General features: G+C 40.5%; 1 protein-coding gene across 1 annotated transcript; it reads left to right on the forward strand.

Annotated features, from left to right (window-relative positions):
• Positions 1-933: 933 nt before the first annotated feature.
• Positions 934-24,448, forward strand: DBX2 (developing brain homeobox 2). Its single transcript, XM_007064001.3, has 4 exons — positions 934-1,275; positions 16,746-16,841; positions 21,256-21,443; positions 23,784-24,448. The coding sequence occupies exons 1-4, from the start codon at positions 963-965 to the stop codon at positions 24,111-24,113; spliced, it is 927 nt and encodes a 308-aa protein (XP_007064063.2). The 5' UTR covers positions 934-962; the 3' UTR covers positions 24,114-24,448.
• Positions 24,449-25,679: the final 1,231 nt, after the last annotated feature.

Raw genomic sequence — 25,679 nt, forward strand, 5'->3', positions numbered from 1 at the left:
CAAATATAAATGCCCAGAAGGAGAGAACCTAATATACCTTAGTTTGTGGGATCATGAGATTGAAGCAAGCTCACTTCTTTGTTCCTTATAGATCATCCATTTCTCAACTAGTAACAGAGGCATCTTTCCATAATGATACAAACAGCAGTGTCCCAATGCCCATCTCAGCTACAGAGGTAGACACCAGGAGTAGTTCCCTTGGAGGTACTCTGGATTAAGTGAGGTGAAGATTTGGCCCAGGTTTTAAAATATCAAGACACTGAGGATGGGAAGTGATTACATCTACTGGGTCTTGATATAAAACAGTGAAATTCCCCTCATGTTCTTGTAAAAACAAGTTTGCCAAGGAGCTAGGGCGAGTATGACCCGTGCCCTGTAGCTCCCCCAGCCTTTGCTCCATAACGGGTTTGAGCCAGTTTCGGAACCCGATTGGTGTTGCCTGGACTTTGACACGTCGCTGCCCACGCCCCGCGGGACCATTTCCCCCAAGCGGGGAGCGCTGCTGCCGCCACTCCCAGAGGAGGGCCTGAGGGGCGGCAGCGGGAGTTCAGCTCTCGGGGGAAGCCCCAGCAGTTCGGCGCGGTCCCACGAGGCGCGGCGGGCTCTGCCTGGGGTGGGCGAGGCGGGGTTGCCCTGCGCGCTAGTGCCAGCGGCCCCGCTCCCGCCCCGCGCGAGGGCCCGTGGAGGGGCTGGACGGGGACCCCCTGGCTTCTCCCCTCCCCGCCCCGGGGGCTCGGGCCGCCCTTTATTGTGGGCCGCGTCCCTCCTGCCGCCGCGCCGCCGACACGCCGGCTGCGCGCGGACACACCTTCCCGCCCCTGCTCTGCTCCACCTGCCCCCGCCTCCTCAGAGCGGCCCCCGGCCCATGCCGGCCCCCGGCCCCGGCTCCTCAGCCCAGGGGCCGCGCGGCGGCCGGATCGGGCCCCGGGTGCCGGGCCAGGCGCGGCCGGCGCAGCCCCGCGATGCTGCCCACCGCCCTGGGCTGGGGCGTCGCGGGCTCCTCGGCGCTGCTCGACCTACCGGCGCCGCCGGGCTCCGGCAACCTGGGCAAAAGTTTCCTGATCGAGAACTTGCTGCGGGCGGCCCCACCGAGCCTCGCCCGGCCCCTCCCCGGCCCGCTCACGCTGTGCCCGGCGGCGGAACCAGCCAGCCCCGCGGGGGGGCCCGGGCCGGCCCGATGGGCTTGTCCCCGCCTTCACCTCTCCGCCGTGGCCAGCGGCGGGCTGCCAGCGCGGGCCCCGGACAGAGCCGGCATCTTCCCTCCTGCAGCCACAGGTGAGCGCGCTCCCCTCGCCCCGCCCGGCCCCCGACAGCGCCGGCAAAACTTCCCCCTGGGAGCTCGCCCCGCAGCGCCAGGGCCCCGGGCAGCGGGGCGGATTCCCTGCCGGCCGGAGTCATTCATCGGTTGGAGACCCCGCTAGACTCCGGCCCGGTCCAGAGCCTGAAAGCATGGGGCTGGGATGTCCCCGCGGAGGTTTCGCCCTTTCATTGCCCGCCCCTTCCCCGCGCACAATACTCTTTGCTTTTTAACGTTTTTAAATTGCTCAGTTCAAGCCCCCGACCCTTGTGCCCAGCTGTGTAATTGCCCAGCCTTGTCTTCCATTTAGCTGCTGATGTTGATGACTGGTGATTTACTTATGTGGCAAACACCTTGAGAGAAGCGTTTGCGGAGTGTGGTTGGCCAGTTCCGAAGTACTGGTAAATAAAGTGATACAGTTCAAAGAAGTGCAACTGCATTTTAAAAAGCAATTTTTTGCACCATTTGGAAAATCAATAATGGATTGCAGTAAATTTTCCCCCTCCTTCCCTTAGAAATATCTAAATAAATAGTATTCCTTGTGCAGAGTCCTATTGCCTGAATAAAAGTAATTGTTGTTTCTGCCCCCAAATTACTATCAATATGGATTATATAGAGGGGGTGATAGATATTCAAGTACTGTTTATAAAAATTATGCTTCCCCACAAAAACTACTGTCTTAAAACCAGAGTGGCTATATCAGTGAAGTTATTTTAAATATTTTTTTCTTCTATTAATATTTTTAGTGTTTTCAAACACCTCTGGGGAAATCAGGATTGATGCTATGAAAATTGAGAACTATTCATTTGGCTGCTTCTGCTCCCACTGAAATCTCAATGGGAGTTTGGATATTGATTTCACTGCAGCACTGACTACCAGGATGGATTAAAAATAGAGCCTTGAGTCCGAAGTAAAAGGTTGAATCTGCTGTTCTATGACCTAATATACAACTGTAAAGGGTTTTAAATCTTCTTAAGGAAAATTTCCCTCTGTGCAAGACCGAAGTGTTCTTTAAATCAGTTCTGAATGGCAGGGTTATGAAAGAAAGTCTGTTGTGGTCTTTCTCTTTGTTCAAGAGGGTAGTACAGAATGACCAGTAAACATTAATCTGTCATATTTGACCCATTTCCTCGTATAACATCTGATTAAAACAAGGTTACTGTCCTGTATGCCTGTGGATTAATAACCACAGCAAAATGTTTAACAATTTTTGACACTGTAATAAGGACTTTAAATCTTCCTTAGTCCTTGATCTTTCAGTGCTGCTAAATGATCGCAATCTGAAATGATATCAGAGGCTTAACCATGAACAAACACATGATAGACCAGAAATCCTTCTGAGTTTAGGAAATACAAGAAAGATCAGATTCTTAGGTAATGATAAGTCTGGATACTAATGTCCTTGGACACCCCCAAAATCCTGTGGAACTTAATAGGTACAACAAAGGATGCAAGATTGGGCCTTTTGTAGCAAAAAGAAATTGAATTGAGACATAGCTACAATTTTCTTGAAGTACTAGAGGCAAAATTCACCACAAAAACTTTATTAGAAGTTTGCAAAATATGTCTAATACTATAGTCACTTGTATGTTAAAATAAAAGCCAGGGCTTTATTAGACTATAGAGATACTGAAAGATTTGTCACTTAAACTGGTAATGCTACTTGGCAGTAATCTGAACCACACAAAGTTTTGCTGTACTATTTGGCAATCACAGTTTTTTATTTATTAGGCCCAGGTTTAATTGCACTGCAAGTTTGAACCATACAAAGCTTTTCCAGACAAATTATGCTTCTTTAATATGTTACTTTTCATGTACATTTTGTTGTAAGAAATTTAAAAAAATAGGTTTGAGAAATAGATACCTTGTCTAGTTATGGAAGTGTTCAAAACTGGATTAGAAATTAATTCATTAAAACTGGATAATGAATTAAATGTATATCAATTAAAATTCCCACTAGAACATACCTACTTATTCTAGACCAATATAATATTTTCAAAGTCTTGGATTATATTTAAATAGAAAAAAACATATGTATTTAAAATCAAAGTAAACAAACAAACAAAAATATTACTTGGAGTACAACCTTAAACTACCACTGCAAAAGGTGTGTATTAAAACCAAAAATGAAAACAGGGTATATTCTTTTTAAATGCTCCAAACTATATTTTATTTTATTTTATTTTAAATGAAATCCTGCAAGTAGCTCCTACTTGTAGTTCCATTGACTTCAATGAGTCTACTCAAAGAAATTAGCAGGATTGGGCTAGGTAGGTGCATGTTTTAAATTTTCAAATAATCAAAACATTAAAAACTATTTTAACTTACTTTATACTAACTCAGTTAAAAGCAGTTGAGGAAATGGGAAAGGATGCACATTTCACCCAATTTTGAGTAAATGTTGTTTATATTAAAAAAAGGAAAAGAATTTATTTATTTCAAAAATGCCAGTGAAGAAGGCAGATTCCCCAAAGATCATCTCATCACTATTCCTAGTTACTAGAAACTAGGTGGAAGTTACTGTGTGCCCAATCTTGCAAATACTTGCATGATTAGTTCTTACTCTAGCCAGCAGGCCATTGGGATATGAGTTCTGGATACTCAGTTGAGTAAAGAGTTGCAGGGTCAGACTCTCCAAGTGTCAATGGACCTGATCCGAGTTTCTCTTGAGCTCAAAGTTTCCATTGATTTCATTAGGAACCTTGGGTTGAAGGATCAGTCCCTTATTACTTGAAACAAGGAATGCTGGGTCCAATCCTTCCTTATTTACTCAGGCAAAATTCCCAGTAAAGTTTTATAAAAGCCATAAACATTATATGGACAGATTCTGATCTCAGTTACCAGTGTAAATGCAGAAGCTGTTGCCTTGTAGGGGGTGCCCTGAACTTTAATGGTTGAAAATTAGTTCAGAAACTGGCCTTTACTGCTGGATTCTATAGCCCATATTCAAGCAAGGAGTCTTTTCTCATTATACTAATCCAAATGGAACTACTCTCTTGATTAAGGGCTATATTTGTGAGTAAAGGTGCCAGGATTGGGCCCTCATGTTATTTTTCTTGTTTGCAACAGTAAGAAGGACAAGAGTTTCGTCAGAGTAAGGACGGTAGGACTGGGGCAAAATAAAGGTGTTTTAACTAGACGATTTATACTATTCTTTTTGACTTGATTCTTAGGTGGTATCTAGGGATACTTACTTCTTTCCATTTAAAAAGCTATACGCTTGGATAATGTCACAATGTTTATTATAAGAATTTTCTTCACATAGTAAATGTGCATGGAAGCGTTACTATATATCCCAGTAGGATAATTCTCAGAGGTCAAAATTTTCAAAGTGACCACTGATTTTATGTTTTTGGATATGCAATGCGAGGCCACTTCCAAAGGGCCTGATTTTCTGAAAGTGCTGGGCATCTATCCATCCTATGAAAATCAGACCCCTTTAGGTTGTCTCAAGTTCAGCACTCAAAACCGGTTGGTACTGATGAAAATCTTGGCCCAAGTCTTAACTAAAATGAATGATCATGACAAAGCAAATTGAGCTCTTCTAGCTTTATGTATACTTTGAGCTAGTTACTGTAGAAGAATTTCTTAGCATTCAGTTGTATTTAAAAGGAAAAAAGTATACTTTTCAATGAAGGGGAACTGAAATGTGTCATAAATATTGTATTCATCCTGTATTGCTTATGTGTCCAAAACTTCCAGTGAGGTTAATGGGAGTATTAGGGGAGCAAAGAATGCACAATCAGTGTGGGAACTGAAAATCTGAATGAACTGAACCTTTGCTACAGTTCTGAAAATAACAAGAATCTACAACTTCTGTAAATTTTTTTTTTTTTTTTTTTTTTTTTTTTAACAAATGGGCTTGATTTATAAAATCTTTTAACACCATGTAAGAACCCAAATCCTGGTTTCTGTTTGAACCTTAAAACTCCCATCAATGCCTGCAAGGGACGCAGGATGACACCCTTTATCTGTGACATCTGGCCATGGCAACATCTGATTGCATTAGAGCTCGGTCATTGCCTGCCTCAGCCATTGTGACTCTCTGTCAGCGGTGCTTTATCGTGTGCCTTTTCATTCCTGTTGTGAGTTACAAAGGGTCTACATTTATAGTTCCATATTTTTAGCCCCATGTGTACTTTAATAATAGTGCCAAAATGTCTCCAGTGAAAAGCTGGATGACGAACAGTCATCCACAAAGCATCATGCTATGAGATATGTCACACAATGAACAGTGTTCAAAGAGACATCCCTTTGCTGGCTATGAGGCTATTGAAGGGGTTAAAATCAATGCTTTCCTTTGCTATATTGATTATTTAGTTGTACAACCGAGTTATAGAATTTTAAGCTTATTTTAAATTATTTTGGTTTTTAATTATTACCACCATGTGCAAATAGTAAACTATATAAAAGTTAAACCATACAGGCAAACACAATGGGATCCTCAACTGGTGTAAGTTGGTTGTAGCTCCATTGATTTAAATGGAGTTACGTCAATTTATACCAGCTGAGGATCTCTTGCTCCACAACTAGTAAAGAAAAAATATTTTAACTGTTGCATCTGACTGCTTAAACACCTATGGACATTAATTCTGGAATTACAGGCCTAATTAGTCTGTGGAACTCATTATCACATGATATAGTTGTGACCTTGTAGTTAGTAGAATTTAAAAAAGGTTTAGACATTTATATTAATAACAAGAGTATCTCAAGTTATCACAGTACATATTAAAATAATAAAGAGGGATTTTTGAGGCATATAAACCTTTATTTGTCAGGGCATAAGCCAGCCATTAACTACTGGGAGTTATGAGGGAAGGTTCCCTGGAGGTAGGTTATCCTATAACCACCTACTGCTGGGTTTCTTACACCTTATTCTGGAACATCAGAGGATAGAATTTGTTCTAATTTGTATACTATGGGCTTGATCCTTATGCTCCACTGCTTTGTGTAGCCATTAAACGTGTATAAAATGCTACCCTTTTGATCCGGTTAAAATTGACGTCCACTTTGCACTCCCAAGTCTAAATGGCAGCACAAAATGCAAGGCAATGAAGAATCATGCCATCTCTTTTAAATGCTGAATTACTGCAGTGCGTGCTACATGGGGCTATACCAGGGGTGAGCAAACTACGGTCCGGGGTGCCGCATCCGGCCCTTCAGATGTTTTAATCTGGCCCTAGAGCTCCAGCTGGGGAGCAGGGTTGGGGACTTGCCCCACTCTGTGCATGCTGGGCTCTGCGCAGTTCCTGGAAGCAGTGGCATGTTCCCCCTCTGCCTCCTATGTGTAGGGGCAGCCAGGGGACTCTACACACTGCCCCCGCAGCTCCCATTGGCTAGCCACTGCGGCCAATGGGAGCTGCAAGGGTGGGGCCTGCAGATGGGGCACCATGCAGAGCCTCCTGGCTGCGCCTCCACATAGGAGCCAGAGGGGGGACATTCCGCTGCTTCTGGGAGCTGCTTGAGGTAAACACCCAGCCGGAGCCTGCACCCCTGACGTCCTCCTGCGCCCCAACCCTCTGCCCCAGCCCTGATTCCCCTACTGCCCTCCGAACCCCTCGGTCCCAGCCCAGAGTACCCTCTTGCACCCCCAACCCCTCATCCCCATCCCAGAACTCCCACCCCCAGCCCAAGCCCTCACTCCCTCCCAACCCCCAATTTCATGAACATTCATGGCCTGCCATACAATTTCCATACCCAGATGTGGCCCTCGGGCTAAAAAGTTTGCCCACGCCTGGGCTATACCATCTAACCATTACAAATTACAGCTGTTGTAGAACCCAGTGGCATGCTTATTAGGCAGTGTTTTACCCAGTGGAGCACTTTATAGCTGTGCGCTATCCGTTACTATGGGGGTGAAGTTTAAGATCCTGGTTCTTCTGATCAGCCTAACAGTCCTGCTTTAAATGGGAGGGGGCTGGTAAGAGCAGGTGTTCCTTGGCTCTGGAATTTGCTTCTGCCTCTAGTCCACCAGCGCCTGTGTGTGGTTCCCTTTAGATTACTGCAGCACTCATTTGTTTTCCCAAGCATTTTTTGGAGTGAGAGAGTCACTTTAGGGGCTGATGGGATGTAGTTTGTTTGGGGGATGGGAAGGCTTTTAGGAGGTCTCTTTGGCAGGTTTTCTTATGGCCTGATTTCCAGAAGGGCCAAGTGACCACAGCTTATATTAATTTCAGTGAACATTGCAGTTGCTCAACAGTTGTGAAAATCAGTCTCTATAAAGCTGTGTACTTCTCAAGTAATCTGCACGGTGCAAAATGACAGCAAATCCATTGGAGCCAATGAATTTTCACTAGGGTAAATGTAACCAAAATCGGGCCCTTTGCATTTACATTTTGTAATGTGCCTAAAGTAATGATAAGCACACCTGATATATATATTGCAAGGAAATAAATAAAATAAAACAGTGGACATGCTTGCATTACAAACTTTGCTGGTATATTGAACACATTGATTTTTTGCTTAAAGTAAAATATATACATGAATATATATTTACATGTGTAAGTATAAAATAAATCAGACACATACTAACACAAATCTAGCTAAAATACTTACAGGATTCTATTATCATAGTATCTGAGTACCTCAGTCTTTAATGCAGTTATCTTCACAACACCCTTATAAGATAGGGAAGTGCCAGCACCACCGTTTCACAGATGGAGAACTGAGGCACAGAGACAGTGACTTGCTCAAGGTCATATAGCAAGCTTGTGGCAAATTGACATTTCACGCCTTCTAGAATCTAACAATTGGTAAATACGTTTTACTGAAATTAAATGATTTTTCAGCCCATACCCATTTTTTATGATTTACACTAATAAAGGCATTATTAATTATTTCTTCCAAACTGGCTGACAATCAGAATGTGTCCTCAGGTGACATGTAACTCTGTAGCTTTCATTGAAATTAAAAGAAGAAAAGAATCAATTGCTTTTAACTATCAGAACTCTCTAGATTCTCACTAGGTAATGTAGACTCCCTGCTATAAGAGTTAGGGACTCTCACAGTATTGCAACCATGATTCTCTCTGGAGATGCAAAGGATTCTGTGGTGACTAGGTACATATAAATTTAATTTTCACATGATTCAGGACCTCTTCTTGCTCCCTTCGCGGTTGGTGGGCCAGTTCCTAGGCGCAGGTCTTTAGGTACCCAGCATAATGCAGTAGAGTGGGTGCAAAGGTCGCTTTATGCTACCTTTGATTTCCCCCTATGCGGGGGCTGCCAGGCTAGCCTAATTATGCTGTTTAGCTACAGCCCCCAGGGCCCATTGCAGCAGAGATCATCAGATCATAGGGATGGTCTGATCATGCCCCTTTCCCCACAGCCATGTCTTCTGCTTTGTAGTCTGAGGAAACAATTGGCATTGGACCTGGTCCTTTAAGCAGGGTTTAAGCACTGCTGGAGGAGCAGAAAGCAGCATTAGCAGGGCCAAGGATCTGGGTCTGTAGGAGAAAAAACAGGTTCTTATGGGGAAACGATGGAGTTAGTCATTTCACTAAATTTAGTGAAATCAGTTATTGTAACATGGATTTTATATTGCACAATGCTATGCTTCTGAAACAGGAACCTCAAGGCATATGCTTATGTATGAAGAAACTGAAGAATGAAAAAGGAAAAAATTTACTCTGATCATGCAAGTTACTGAAATTCCTGAGTGCAAAATGATGGCTATATCATGCCATGATTCTTTGTGTGAAAAACTCCCATTGATTTCAGTGGGGGTTATGTGCATGCGTTGCTTGCCAAATGTGGCCCTCAGAAAATTTTCCTTGGAGAACTCAGCTCTGCAAGCTAACGATTGCTTTAACTGTTCTGAGTGACACTTATGTGCTAATAACCCTTGACAGCCTTAAGGCTGAAAACATATTCCAGTATATTAGACACCAGGAGGCTTTTTAAACATCAGACACTTATTTCTTAGGGTAGGAGAGTGGATTTTAAATAGGAAAGGGCCTGATCCTGAAGTCCTTACTCCCACGATTCTCTCATCAGCAGGATGCCTATTTCTGTATATTACCAAATTATGTTGGTCTATCTAGGTTATTATACAACATTTACAGTGTTGCCAGATCTCACTATTTTATTATGAGTCTTGTGATATTTGGTGTCTTTTCTAAAGCCCCAGGTCCCAAATTCATGAGATTATGATGAGAATCTCAGTTTTCATTTTAACAAGTGTAAATACGAGCCCTTGTGGTTGCAGTGAAAAGCTTGCAAACGTGAACCTTAAAGGCTTAAAAACAGAAGGCAAATAAAATGAATCCAATATTTATTAATTTTAAAATCTCATGATTTTTAAGCCAAATTGGCAAGTTTTGACCAAGAGAGACCCAGGACTAGAATAACAGGTCCATTTCAGTTTCACATGGTAAGAATCCTTTACTTTCATTTGTAGCCCAAGGCAGGATTTTAAATAAGGTCCGCAGCAGCAAAAGGCAAGTTCTCTAATCAATTGTACCACATAACCCCAATTTCACTGGGGTTCAGGGAATTCTTTTTAAACAAAGACGTTTTATGAAGAATACAAGGAAAATCTGTCAGTCCATTTATGGCTGAATTCTGTTGTTTTGCCTCTTACGGTGTCCTTAGTAGTTACGCAGAGAAGGATATTCTTTTGATGTTGTACGTGGGGGGGGGGGGGGGCTGTGTGTGTGAGAGAGAGAGAGAGTGGGTGGGGAGTGGGCAGGAGGAAGATTCCCACTGAGAACTCTAGTGTCACAATAAGACAATAGATAAGCAGCAGGGAGCCCTGACACAGCCATACATAGGCAGCATGTGGGAGAAAAACTAGGGCAGGATGGGCCTGGTGACAAAGCCAATGGATCCACCACTATGTAGATCCCCCTTTCTTCTGCTTAGGCTGTGTAAAAGGAATTGCCAACATTGCATTTCAAAAATAAGGGATTGTTTTCTTAGTACCGCAACCCCACCCTTCCTCATGATATTATTTAATTTAATTTAATTAATTTTTTTATTTTATCATTGATTACAGCTTCTCTAATGGACGTGATTGGTCCCTAGTGTGCTAGAAGTGGTTGCTGAGACTGTTTGGTTTTGTGGCATGGTTTAGGCAATGAGTCTATATGCTCTACTATTGCTTTGCAGTCTACATGTGGTGTTAAGATTTGCAGAGTGCCTAATATTGTCACAGAAGTGATTCTAGTTCCCATATGTGAAATCCATTCCAGCTATGCCATTGACCAAAGTCTGCCCACATGGCATGCTTCCAGTGCACCCTTCTTGCCATGTAGATGGTCCCCAAGATAAAGGATACATAGAGAAATATGCATAAACCCCTAAAGTGATAAGGCGCGTACAGAAAAGAAAGAGTCTCAGATGTTGTCACCTAGGTGTATCTTTAACATCTGTCTGATTTTTGTGGCTGCAAGGGAAAGATCATCTTGCTACTTGCATATTTCAACCCCTATTGGGTGACGCATCTTGTTTTGTTTTGTTTTTTACAGTGTCTAACTGGCTAATTTTTGAAAGCCCTGCTGAAAACTAATAACATAAAAATGAAAACACAATTATTTCCATTAACTTTCTATGCAGGATTTTAAAATACTTTTTTGGTGGTTTTTTTTAAGGAGTTGCAAAATACTTTCAATGGGTATTTGCTCACATTTTTAAATAGATCTACTTCTGCCACGCATGCACTGCTTTTATGTTTGCTGTCTGAACATCAAGTTTTATTGACATGAATGTTCATGGAAAGAAAGGCATGTGTGAATATTCACAGAAACCCAAATTTAAATTTGCAACAGTAAATGCATCAGAAGAGCTTTACTCCTGTAGGAATTCTGCACCACTGCACAATGCAGAATTTTGCAGAAAATAATGTTGTGCATGCAGAATTTCCTTTCCCGCACAGAAATGGGCTGCAATGCTGCTGGCTGCCACTGCTGGACCTGGCAGAGCCCAGCTCACACATAGAAGACACTGCTGTGGGGAGCGGGAGGAAGCTAGAGAGTTCCTGGCAGCTGCAGTTCCCCACACACCCTGACGGAAGGAGACGGTGGCATGCAGGAAACTCCACACATGCCTGGGACCCAGCATCAAGCTGTTTCTCCCTCTGCATCCCTGGGCTCTGAAAGGCAAAGGGGGGCTGGTGTCTGGGCTGGGGGGGCATGGCTGAGCTCTGGAGGGGGAGGAGGCGGCTGTCTGGGCTGGGTGGGCCCTGTGGCTGGGCTCTGAGGGAAGGGGGTGCATGTATCTGGACAAGGGGGTGCCCCGTGGCTGGGCTCCAGAGGGGGTGTGGGTATCTGAACTAGGGAGGCCCTGCAGCTGGGTTCTTGGGGGGAGGGGGCAGAGAAATACGAACTGCGTTGTCTTTAACTTTCTACTCCTGGGAGAATTTGTGTGTGTGTGTCTGTATTGTCACAGACATACTTGCTGACAGGTATTTTGAAATAAATTACCAAAATAATTGAAACTGATGTGATTATGTAGTGTTATTTTGATAAATAAAATTCACAGAATTTTTCAGTATTTTAAAATATTATGCGCTGAATTTTTTGTTGGCACAGAATTTTTAATTTTTAGATGCAGAATTCCCCCAGGAGTGGACCTTGCACAATACGCTAGCTAAGTACATGTGATTGTGACTCCCTCTGGTGGCAGATCTCAGCAACTCTGCAATCTGTTACTGTCTCACAGACAGGAATTTCATCTTTAGGGCAAGTGGTGAAAGCTTGTGCTTTTGGTGCTGAAAAAGTCTTAGGATTGTTCCCCTCTGTGACCATGGTGTGTGCAGCCCTGGTTCCTTAGACTTGAACATTCATCCAATTTGTGAACAGAAACAACACCATGTGACTTATTTGGCCAGTCACAACTAACCAATGCCCCTGGGCTATCCACTATTAGATATTTGCAGAGAACTGTTCATGATTATGCTATAGAGTTAAATTTTGTTTATTGAAAATGTGTTTTAATTATTCTGAAGAATGAATAAATGCGAGGAAATCACATTTTTTTAGTATCTACTCCATGGCCAGAAAAGGAGGCTAAATTTGTCAGATGAATTATTTATTCAGGTCTAATATTTTGGAAAGGTATATTTTCAAACACGTTTATCTGGGTCTTCAATCACGCAGAAAGGAGAGCCTCAGTGCTGCAGTTGAAAAAAATAGGGTTCCACATAGGTGCATGTGAATTGTAGAATATACTGCGAATTTTAGAATTAGGGCCTAGAATACTTCCTAACATGTTTCAAAGTGATAGAGTTTTAAAAAAAATACCCCACCCCAGAAGCCCCTTGAAAACAAGTCACTTTAGAATTTCATAATGATTTAATCTAAACTCATTTCATGTGAACTGTACTTAGGAAGTTGACTATGGAAAGGACTGTGTTTTGGGACCTCTATCTGCATTATAGACATGAGTTTCTAGTGTGGCAGAATTTTCAGTTTTAGAACTATTTTGTTTTCAGATTTGGAAAGCATTTTAGGCTGTCAGTGTCTGAGATAATATCTAAGTATTACCCTTTGCTGAATGCTAGGATTCAGTTGAAGTGTACAAGTATACTACAGTATACTTAATTGCTTAGTGTTTGTAAAATGCTTTGGGTTTCTAAAGTTGAATATAAATAAGCATTATTAATTATATTTTGTATTCACCATCCTGTTATAGTATAACAAGAATCTATCATTGTTTCAAATACTAACTCTTGGGAGATTTAGGACAAGGTACTGTCACTTTCAAGAAAAAAGCACATAAAATAATTTTTGAGCTCTTTCATATGTAAGCAGGGCAGTGGAATTTATTCCTTATTCTGATTTTTGAGTTTCATGATCTGTGTGACCAAACCTGCAACCCATACACCTGTGTATAGTGCTGCTTAGTCCCACACATTGTCCCATTTAATTCTATGGGAATGCTAGGGGGAGTGAGGAGTAGACCCAGGAGTAAGGATTTGCAGGATTGGCCCAAGGTTAATGTTTAATTCACAGATGGGTCTGTACATAAGCAGTTTTATGGCTACCATGTGCTTAATTCTGGCTATCAAAAAAACCCCAGGTTTCCTAGCAGCCAACCGACATTGCAGCTGTTTTCGGCCTTATGTAAGGACTAAAAAATGTTTGGTTGAAATTGCTTGACCAACAAATAGCAATTGAGTTACCATTTCGTATATGAGAAGGAAATAAAATGTATATAATATTTGCCCCATCCTTATATCCAATATTTGTTTTACATGATACCTACCGTTACAATCATGCTGTATAAAATTCAGGAATAAATGAACCTGACCAATATGTATTGCATCATTTTTGCGCAGACAGTTTCCATTCTGTTATGCTGTTTCACACATGGTACTTGAAAAAAGTTTAATAAAATTAAAACTATTTACTATATCTGTCATACATAAAAAAAATTTACTTGTCTGAATCAAGATAAACCATCCATGTTTTTACGGACCCCCGGTCCTCCTGGGGAGTGCTACACATCTACATAATGGACCTGAGCCTGAGTTGATGCAAATCTGTGTAGTTCCCACACATTGATTTCAATAGAACTACACCGATGTACACCTCCTGAAAATCTGACCCAGTGTCTCTAAGAATTTGCATGTAGATCGGCTATACATCTAAAGAAACTCAGGACCATTGTTTATCCCACAAGGTCTGCAATAGATTAATCTAAAAAAACAGCCCCAGAAGCCACCTGTTTCAGAGATCTGTGGAAGGATGTCATCTGCATCATATTTCTAGGTGCATCATCACAAATACAACAGAGAGGCAGTTTTGGGGCCTGATCAAAAGATCACTGAAGTCAAAGGAAAGATTCCCACTGACTTTGTTGGACTTGAGAGCAGGTCTTTAGAGATCTTTGCTTTTTGCATGATGGCAGAATCCCAGTGGATTCAGATACTGTCTGCAGCTTTCATGCAACTGCATAGGTTATTTCAGGTTTTATAAGGCTGGATTGTGTTTTAGTTTCTGATGCTGCTCCCATTGAAGTCAATGGGAATTTTAACATTTACTTCAATAGACATAAAAGGACATAGACATAAAAGGAGCAGGCCTTTTATGTTTACAAGTCATGTATAGAAGCATAAAGGTTTAGTGAATGGAGAGAACTCTGTATGCAGGAATATGCTACCCACGCCTCTGAAGTGATGGTATATTCAATTGTGATATATCCAGGTGACGAGAGTATAATATTGCAAGGGCATTCTGGGCACAATGTTCTCAAGAAGATATTAAAAAATTGGAGGGAATTCAGAGATGAGCAACAAAAAAGATCAGGGGACAGGAGGGAATGATTATAAAGATAAAAACATTAAATAGATATAGGGTGGCCTAAGGTGGGGAGGGCATAACAGCCCACAGATTAAATATTTGAAAGTGTGGTGCTTGGGTTATAGTGAAGACTAATAGACTGTGATTCAGAAATAGATAATTCAGGCTGACTGACAGGTTTTGCTGTTAGAGAGTATTCCCTATTTGACTGTAAAATAGTCTCCCAAGGAAAGCAGTGAAATCCCCTCACTTGGGACTGTGAAAACTACAGTGGACAAAACTTTAGCAAATGTACTGGAAGGAATAGGCCTGCATTTTCAGGGAGATGGACAAGATGATCTAATAGGTCTTTTCCATCTCAGTCTTCTGTGATTCTGAAATTAGTGCCAAATCCTGCCCATCTTACTTGCCCCAGTAGTTCTATTGGTGCCCTATACTGTAAGGTCATTGTGATGCCAATGGGACTATTTGGATAAGTAACGTGGGCAAGTTTTGACTTTATATTTTTTATGTCCTTTAAACTGCCTACCATAACTGTTTTTGATGGTAAACAGTTCTATGTTTGATGATCCTGTCTGTTTGTAAATGCCTCCAAAGCATATTCCGACAGTTTGGACAACCAGCTTGCAATCAGTTATGTTAGTGTATTTATTTATATTGCACCTGGAATTCCACAGTGCTGATGAACAGTTGCAGCTACAAAAGAATGATTATCCTTGTTGCTGTATAATCAAAAGAGAATACATTTACAATAAGGGTTGTCATCTGTTAAGATAAATTTAATGTAAAGGCCAAGATTTAAATAATTTCTTAAAGTTAGGCTTCTAAGACCATATTTGATTACAATGGGAGGTGCGCAGCACGTCTGAAAATCAAGCTACTTATGAAGGTGTGTGAATATGGACTCAAGAGCCTAATTTTGAGTGCTCATTTTTAAAATCATGCCAAAAATTTTTTAAAAATTATATTAAATGAGGCAGATTAATGGATCAAAATGAGTGCATTTGTCTATCTTTAGTTCTGGTTATTGACTGGTTCTGTATAGAAAAAAGTGTTGTTCAAAGTCTTTTTAAAATAAGCAGTTTATTACAAAATATTTTTTATTCAGATGTGACACTGGAGATTTTGACAGATTACAACACAAAGAGGATTTCCCTCCCCCCCCACAATAAGTCAGGCAACTGATGCAGTGGTTACATTGCATATCAAACTTTGAAAATATATTATTTTTTCAACTATAGCATGTCTGCCTTCAACTTGGAGGAAAAAAAAGAAGAAAACCACATTTTAATAGTTCATTGGTGTGGCAAAAATGTGAATATAATCAAGAATATGTTTTAGAAAAAAATTATCCTAATGGAAATGTCGTATAGAATTTACTACAGAATATGATCTTTTCCATTGTGCTTTTTTTTTTTTTTTTTGACATTCTGTAGAAATTAACACAGAATTCTGTAGGCCGGTTTAAAAACCGCTATAGAGATGTCCAATTCTCTGAGCCCAGTTCTGCACCTCTTAGTTGTATTTAATAGAATCTTTCTCTGCATGTTCTTACAAATAAATGGGACTGTTTGTGTAGTGAGGTACTATTTAACAGAAGAATGGAAGAATCAGGCCTTGTAGTTTTAGAATAATTTCTATAGAACTTAGTTGGTTTATCCCTATTACATTTTACAGGCATTTTCATAGAGACATGTTTATTGATTTCCTTACTCCATGTGAGTAAAAGTAAAAAAAACCTGACCTATAAATAAGATACTCATTGTCAGGCAGTGCCTGTCAGTTCTGTTTTTTTTTTTTTAAAGGCATCCCTCCCCAGTACATTTTACCTAGCAAGGTTGTATAAAATAACTTTTAGATGGATTTACAGTAGTTATGAATTTTGGCCAATGTCTTCAGATATATTAGTTAGGATGTATGGCAATAAAACAAATAAATATTGGATCCTCGGAATTGCAGTCTTGTGATAAATGTACTGTGATGGTTCAATATGTCATAATTGTAGCAATAAATGAGTTAAAACTAGCCTTGATTAAGTTACTTAAAGATTATTTGGCTGATTGTCCTTTGTGTAAAAAAATCTCTGCTTAAGAAAAGGAAGCAGGGTTTGTGAGGCAAGGACTTCAAATGCTGACTTTTTGAAAATTGTTGTTGTGAATATCACTTAAGATTAATGGATAATCAATTAGATCTATGCTTTATTTGCAGTTCTTTCCAAACATTTTTTTCTCCGCGCCCCACCATTCTACTCAGCATGCTGCGGTGGGTCCTGTCAGCACCCTGTATCCCCCACTGCTTTTCCAAGTAAGTTTTTATGCTTCATCAGTAATGCTTGAGTTATTCTGTAAACCAAAGCAGCAGGATTTAATGTGTTCTGGAAAACTAATTGGTGATGCAATGGCAGCAGCTAATTCCTCAGTAAAATCACAGCAATCCTATTCAGAAGGTTTCCAAAGATTTATTAAACTTAAGTACACTGAGCAATTGTGAGAGATTTCTAATGGCATTGAGACATCCAGACAGCTAACTGAGGAACGTTTCCTTGTTTTAAAAGTTTGCTTTTAAGACTCAATAACTCTTTTTAAAATCTGTATCAATATGCATTTGCAAACAGGAAAAGAAAAGAATGGAAAGATCATAAAAGGGACACTGCATATTAATGTCTGCTTGGCATAAATTATGATTGATTTAAAAAAATCCTCAAAACCCAGCCATTCTGTTCAAAGCAGACAAACACCTGTATTCATTTAATTTTGTTTTAGATTATAATGTTAAAACTGGAAGACATGTGGAAGATGATTTGGGTCCAGTATTATACATTTGGGATGAAAGCTTTGTTTTATATTACCACTTAATCAGAGTCTAAATTTACCCTTGATTTTTGAGGTTTGTGCATCATATAAGATTATTTATTAAAGAGTTTTGATGTTTATGACTAAGGAAGACAAGCAGAGGATACACTTTAGTTCCTCAGAATTGAGTAAAAAGCACAGAACTGTGTGTTAGTCCGAATGGAAATAGCAATTTCTGCATTCTGGAACATATATTTTTTTATCATAGTTGAATTCAAACCACTGCTGACTATGTGTATGTGTTTTATGAATGTTTCCGAAGGGCAGTTGCTAAGTCGAATGATTCCTGACAAGTGAGGCAGCAAATGCTGGCAGTTTAATGAGCTGCAAGTTTCTGAGCACCTCTTTAGGGAGTTGACACTTTCCCACAGAGCGTTTTACATGGCCCCAGCTCCATCACAATGGTTGACAGCACCATGACCAATCACCACTTTCACTTTACTCATCCACACGCGACCTCACCACAATTTTTCACTGTGCAGATGAACTTTAGGAACCATTTCACATTGAAAAGGCCTGGGCAAGGGTCAGTTGCCCTTTTGTATGGTCATAAAGCAATGCTCTATGTGCCAGTCTTTTCTCCTGTCTCACATTCCAAGAGAATTTCTGGACAGCATTTAAAGCACTTGACTGAAAAATAAAGCAGTGAATGAAACTGACTTTTATAGACTCATTCTAGCTCATCTTCCCATATAACCCTGTCTACCTGAAAAGGGATTTAGTGGATGAGCTGAGTGTATACAGGGACTTGCTGAATACATAGGGCCTATTATCAACTGTGGGGATTGTTTATTAACCAGGACTGATACACTACTATTTTGGAAGTGACCTATTAATTGTCCATTTAACTAGAATGTATTGAATTCAAATGAAAAAATTGAAACCATGACTAAAGCTTTTACTTGCTCCTTCAAGGTGGTCTCTGCCATGAAGGCAAATTAAGATTGTTCCACAGATTAAGAAGACATTTATCACCATATATTAGGATACGAAGGAAAGACTTAAAAAAAACAAAAAAACAAAAAAAACCCATGCCAAACATTTGGTACCATATTAGCATTTATGTCAACACAGTATTAAACCTTTCAGTGTCTGTTCAGCAGGACAGACTGCAGACTTGCTTCGCTTAACTCATTTTGACATAACTGTTGTGCTGTGTGTGTAAGCTCATGCCTCCAAGTATCAGAAAAGTAGACAATGTACACTCAGTGGATTTCACTTGTACGATTAGCGTATTCACTCCATTCACAAGATCAGAGGTTGGCTTTTATGTGTACAGTTTTGGTGTATTTTATATTGTTTAATATAGAGCAGTTAAAACAAAATTCCTAGACCACCTTCTTATCAGAATATTCACCTCCCCAAAAATGTTAGCTTTAAAATTTGACCAAGTGGCTGGCTCCGTTGTTCACTAGTGCTTGTCTATGGTTCTGCTCACTGTTAATTTTTGTTTAGCTGGGCATTTATACTACATCCATTACTGTGGTATACAAAGTCAGAGAGGTTTCTCCCCAAACTGGGTGGGTTCTTCCCTACTATATAATTCTAATATTGGTATTAAAACAGTCACCTACCTGCTTCCTGGGTATGGCAGGTAGGTGCATGAACTCAGTGTTCTAGTGGCCGCTTCTTAACTGAGTGACTGCCGGTCAATAATCAAGGAAGGAAAATTGTAAAGGGGTCACATAATCTGACACCCTGTTTTTGGCTGACAATTCCATTTTGGAGCTCAGCAAGGGAGGTGAGGTGAGGACCAGCCTTGTTGGCTAAGAAATTATTTTCTTCCTCCCCTGTGGCAATTGTGAGGATGAGAGGAGATATCTCTTCCACTTGTTTCAATGGAGGCTGTATGGACTGGTCAGGAACTACCACTCCAGCTATTTTTTTAAACTGCAGCCCAGACTTAACTCTTTCCCTCCTATTGCAGCCATGTATTCTTGCCCCCAAGAAGCTCTCAGCAGCAGAATGGGGTTTTAGAGGGTTCTATGCACTGTGTTGAAATTTTCCATGAATAGGTTGGCCCTCTTCAGAAGTCTCAGATATGGCTTTCTGGGGCTTGTGTGCCATAGTCAGCATATTTGAGTCTGAACAGAATCCTATTATGTCGTATTACATACATAAACATAACAAAAGTATCCAGTAAACTCTGATGTTTGTGTCTGAGTGGTTTGAAATATCAGTTTTAAAGTTGATATGTGGCTGTTCCAAGCTGTAACTTCATATATACTAACATTTAATTTTAAAACCACTCAGATATACATCACAAAAATATCTAATAAACTGTGATATATACAATGGGGACATGTTCGGACTCTATTCAGACTAAACTGTATGCGTGCATGCATATCTGTCTACAAAAACACACACATACATCTATATATATAATGTTTTAAAGTTAAAGATTAGTACACCCCCAATTAGTGGTTAGTGAAAGCTGCAGCTGAATTTGACTAGCATTTCAATGGGGACATGTTTTTTTTTAAAAAACTTCACTGGAATTTTTTAAAAAATTGTCAAAGGGATACATTTTCATTAATCGTTTTGTCAAATAATTTAGTTTTTGTTGGAAAATTTCAAAACTTGAAATTATTTTGATCATCTCTACATAGGATTTTTTTCAGTGAATTCAATGGGAGAATGATCAGGACACTATACTAAGAAGGCAATCATTCTGAAGCTTCTGTGAGAGAGAAGGTTATATCTGAGATGTTTGGATTGTACCTTTGTGTTCTAAAACTAATGTGATTTCAAAACAAAACCATCTCTATGACTGCTGGCTCACAGAAAGTCCACAGGTGTCTAAGGCTATGTGGATGTGGAAACTGCTTCTTGCTCAAAGAAGGCGCTTTCCTGTAGGTAATGGTTATGGAGTATGTTTGTCCTTGCCCAAAAGCCACATATAATATTTGGGTTCAGCACATATTTAGTGGGCCTCTGGTACCTCCCGCAAGCCCTGCTCTCTGGAATTTGGTGCTGTTGGAGGTGCACTGTCAGGACACTCCTAGCGAGCAGCTGCTTTGTGGATTCCCATGGAAAATGGATCCTTCTTTGGAGATGGGGGAAAGGGCACATAATAAAGCCTAGAGCTGTATCACTTTTTCATCATCTTTCTGGGGCTGGTGGAGGGATGATGTGAGTGCCCCTGCTCCATGAGTTGGATGTGCAGAAGGTCCCCTCAGAGTACAGATCAAAGGGGTGTGACTGGGCCCAAAATAAACTGCCATACTAGAGCTTGCTGAAAGGTGTTAAAGGATTAGAAATGAGACTGAATGGAATAAATTCAGGTACTCCAAAAAGCTTTTAATAAACAATCTATAGTTTCCATAATAATCAAGATGCGAATGGCCAATGATTTTCTATGGAAAAGTCTACTATGAAAGCCTTGTCATTACATTATATATATAGCATAGCTTACTTAGCCCCATTCTTATCTCATTATGCATTTTATACTGGGGCAGAATGAGCACCCATGAAAAACTCACTGCAGTTTGCTCACCCTGATCATATTGTGTAAGGAAAAATGTAGATCCTTCTCCCTGATCATTTCTGGATTTCACAATAAAAAGAGCTCTACATTCAACCTCCTACATAGACTCATCTGGTTATGCTTTTTATCACTCCAAAGAGCAGAATCTTGGCCATCTATAACACATCTAGATCCCAGTGTTACTGAAGTTGATGAGAGCCACATCGCTGCATCCAGTCTAGAATCTGACCCTTATGGAACATGACTGAATCACCATGACACATTCGTAACACCAACAACTCAAAAGTGAGACTCCAGTATGATAGTGGTGTAAAACATAGTGCTTAATATTCCTCGGATATGTTATACGTAGTGTAATGCTATCTTCCATTTCCTCTAGGAGAGGAAAGCATTCTGCCTCTGTTGACCCAGGACTCCAACTCCAAAGCCCGGAGAGGTATTTTAAGAAGAGCTGTCTTTTCTGAAGACCAGAGAAGAGCTTTGGAGAAGATGTTTCAGAAACAGAAGTATATCAGCAAAACAGACAGAAAGAAACTCGCCATTAACCTGGGTCTGAAAGAGACACAGGTATGGAGGATTGGGAGACATTGTACTACACTTAGCACAATGGGAAGTCAGTCCATGACTTAGGGCTCCTAGGTGCTACTGTTTCACAAGTAATAAATAATAATAATTCACAGCTTTCTGTCTTTGAAAGAAAAACCTTCAAAATAGCTTTGCTGGAGAGGGGTGGGGATATAAACAGCCCAGGACCAGTCTTATAGTCCTTACTTAGGCAAAAGTCTCAGTGAAGCCAATGGTAGTTTTCCCTGCGTAAAGAATGAATAAAGGAGAGTCCCCATCCTGTACTGCTCTGCATTCAGAAGTTGATATCCCCATTTCCATACAAAGGTGGAGGAAAGTCCCCTCTGAACACTAGCATCCCCTAGCCCTATTGCCCTAACTGATGGCCATTTTTGGGCCCTACATGCACAAAGCTCCGCAAGGATCTGGGAGCAGGGCACTGTCTTCTGCTCTGCTTCTAGGTGTCTGCACAGAAATCCAGGCTCAGAGCTCTTTTAGTTTTCTCTGTTTTTGCACCTGTTACTGAGCAGCCACCAGGGAGCTATGCTAATGGCAGTGCAACTGCTACTGTACTCATGCCATTTAGGGAGATGGGACAGTGGAGGCAGCAACCTTCCCTGTAGAGCTGATCCTTGCTCCAGGCAGAGGGAGACCTATGGGGCTGAGAGAAGCATTAGAATGAAAATTCTATGAGGTGACCTTACTGGAGGTTCCCAGCTCTCCTACTTGGCCACCTTCCAGGGGTTTTTCCATATGAGAGTATTATGTGTTCCAGAATAGGACTTCAGGATTTGGCCCAGTGTTTAATAGCACTACAGTGTTACTCTTGTCATACACATATAGTTGGATCGTACCCAGAGGTGCCGTTAAGGTTTGAGACCCCAGTGTATTGGTGTCTCTGCAAGTGTAGCTAAAGTGATAGTACCTGCCCTGGAGAGCTCGCAGTCTAAAAGACACACAAACGAAAGGTGGGGACAGGAATAGAACACACAAGAAAATAAGCTTGTGTGATTGGCACAATTTCGTTAGTTACATGGAGGTAATGGGGAGGGAGAGGGGAAGTGGCAGGAATGGGGGAGTGAGAGAGAGAAAGGGAATAAGAAGAGGACCAGTCCCAACACATCACCTGCCTTGCCATAGTCAGCAAGCAGGGTTTTGAAGGCATCTTGGGAGAGATGAGTCTTAAGGATGAATTCAAAGGAGGCTAAGATAGTGGCTGTACACTTTTAGAATGAGCTTTTCCCATGCATAAGGGGCATAAGTTAAAACTTGAGGGAGAAGATAACTCATAGGCTGTAAAGGTGGGAATGGTGGTGGAGCACTGTACATTACTGTAATTTTTAACTTGAACATTTCAGCCATAAAAAATAAAGAATGCACAGACTGAGACCCTTTCCAGTCTATTAGCTGAAGCAGAATAGTAATCACCATAGGACAAACTGTTTCTTTTCATGTTGTCAGTGTACAATCATGCTTTGCAGTGAGCTTTCTAAAATCCTCACAGTGCGTATTCACATACTAGAATAACGAGGAGTCCTTGTGGCACCTTAGAGACTACAAATTTATTTGGGCATAAACTTTCATGGCTACCACTCTGAAACCTATTCAAATACTGTATGTTGCAGGTATTTCCCTCCTACATTCTTTTGCCTTTTGGATATTCAGTTGAGCCCAGGGGAATAGGAAATGGACTTAGAGGGAGGTAACTACTAATACTAAAAGAAAAACAATTTAATAAAAATAATGGTCAATCATTCCTCTCTAGGTTTTTCCTATATAAAACACAGGAGAGACTGTGAGTGTCAATCTGTAGTTGTACCCTTTGGGGGCAGGATTTGCCATCTAAGGACTGGGAAGAGGATTTTGTCCCAAAACCCACAGGAGAGCCACATGGATCCTAGGAGATCCCTGGAGCCTACAGTGCCACCACTCTGCCTTCTGGCCTGCAGCCCACTGTCAATAGCCACGTTGTTCTTGCAGCCATGCCATGCTCAGCTGCTCCGGTGGGTGTAAGAGCCACAGCTCTTGTAGCCATGCTGTGGAAAGTTGTCGTCTCCTTGGCCACTACCTGCCCTCTTTCCAGTCTGCTGAGCCAAATCCTCACCTCATCTATGCTGGTGGAAGTAGAGGGGAGTGTTTGGTCTGACTGTTAATAATAATGGGCTGGATCCTCAGCTGGTGTTAGTCGGCATAGCTTTGCTGATTTCACTGGAGCTATGTTGAACTTGACTTCAGTCAGGCCCAGAGAGAAGTGTGTAAAATTGAAGGGATTTCAAGAAAAAAGAGATTAAGGTAAAATTGTTTTAAGAAAACAATAATAACCTCCAATTAACTTGGGAACAGGTGAAAATTTGGTTTCAGAACCGAAGGATGAAATGGCGAAACTCCAAAGAAAAAGAAGTGCTTTCAAACAGGTGCCTCCAAGAAGAGGGTCTTCAAGAGAACTACCTCTCAGGATCCACTCTGAATTTTACTTCCCCATGTCCTTCTATATGGGAAGTGTCTCAACAGCAGGCAAGTCCGAGATGGAGGGAGAATTCTCCAGAACCTTCAGAAAGACTGAATAATAAAAATAGCGCACAGCCACCTCAAGGAGCAGACTCATTTCAGGGCACATTGTATTTGTACCCTGAACAAGACACTGGAGACCAGGCAGTTACATTATCAGTATAAAGGAATGACTGAGTTCTGCAAATGATCAAAGAACATAGACTTTAAATGGGTGGTCTTTTAAAACTAACAATGTTTGAACGTTATAAAGCTAACTAGTTTATACCTCATCACTTACTAAAATCTAACACCATTAAAATGACAAACAATTAATGCTGCAAGAAATATTCTTTAATATTCAATCTTCTCTCATGTCTTTTCTGGTCTTATACTGAACTTATAAGTGAATTAGGAAGGGATGGTAAGTAAAATGAAGCGAAGAATATGAAACTGACATTTTGCTTTGATTTACATACTGTGCTGTATATACATCTTCATTAAAACAAACTGATACCATACTTTTTCTCTCTTATTGTAGTCAGACTCATTAAGCTCTTTTTGCCCATAGGATAGACAAAAAATCCTTTCTCTAAAGCTCATACATTTTTTAAATTGCTTACAGCGTGTGACATTCACAAGAGGTTTATATTGAAAACATCTAAGTATTTTTAGTGGTATTTCTCCATCTTTCCTCATTCATATAGGTATCCAGTTGTGTATACAGTACAGTGCAACAACTCAGACGAGTTATCCTAATGAAAGAATTGAATATTTTAAAAAAATCTCATTGTTTACATCACTTTAATTTGGACACAAGCTGGGAAATGCCAGGAAATGCAATTTACTGAGTCAATTCTTTTCTCCTGGGGATGAAAAATACAATGTCCTTAGCTTTAGTGGCCTTTGTCAGATTGTCAGTAAAGTCTCTTGTTTTGTGTTTTGCATTTTAAAATTGGTGATAGCTCAAGGGAAAATTAGAACCCACATGGAATTGACAACAGTACTATAATTGTTCAAACTGACACTCTTGCTCTACATAAAAAAAAAAAAATTGACAGCTAACATGCTGTACCAGACTTATTCCTGACAATTTAAGCTGGTTCCAGTGGGTTTGCATTTGTTCCTAAATACAGTACAGTATTTTATGTATATAACTAGCTTGAAATGGTAGTATTAAAATAGCTTTACTTGAAATGATTTGCTTGCTTCATCCACTCTAAGGAAATCACTTTATTGGATTTAAGAATCAATTATTGTTCAGTTGAGAAACTTTTTAGCTCCAAAAAAGAGGAATGTGTTTTCTTATTGTAATTTTTGTGAATGTGTTCGTTGAGGAGAATGGTTAGAGATATTTTATGTCAGATGTAATACCTGTTTGGAGAAATTTAGGACATAAAAGGGCAGAGCTGCTTGACTCCCTTCATAGATTTTTAAGGCCAGAGGGGATCATTATGATCATATAGTCTGACCTCCTGCACAACACACTATAGAATTTCACCTGGTAATTCCTGCTTGGACCCCTAAACTTGTGGTTGAACTAGAGCATGTATTTTAGACATTCAATCTAGATTTAAAGGTTTTCCCTAGGTGATCATTCATTACATCACAAATAATACAATATAATACTAAACAATGAAATATTTTCAACAATTTTAGATACGTGTGTGTGTGTACATAAGAAAACTTTAGATTGTGCATATGCATTATGATATGTCTGTTTATACAAAGAGGCAGAGTTAAAGTTATGTA

Source organism: Chelonia mydas, chromosome 1 (assembly GCF_015237465.2).
Source record: "Chelonia mydas isolate rCheMyd1 chromosome 1, rCheMyd1.pri.v2, whole genome shotgun sequence".
In the NCBI taxonomy this organism is placed as follows: Eukaryota; Metazoa; Chordata; order Testudines; family Cheloniidae; genus Chelonia; species Chelonia mydas.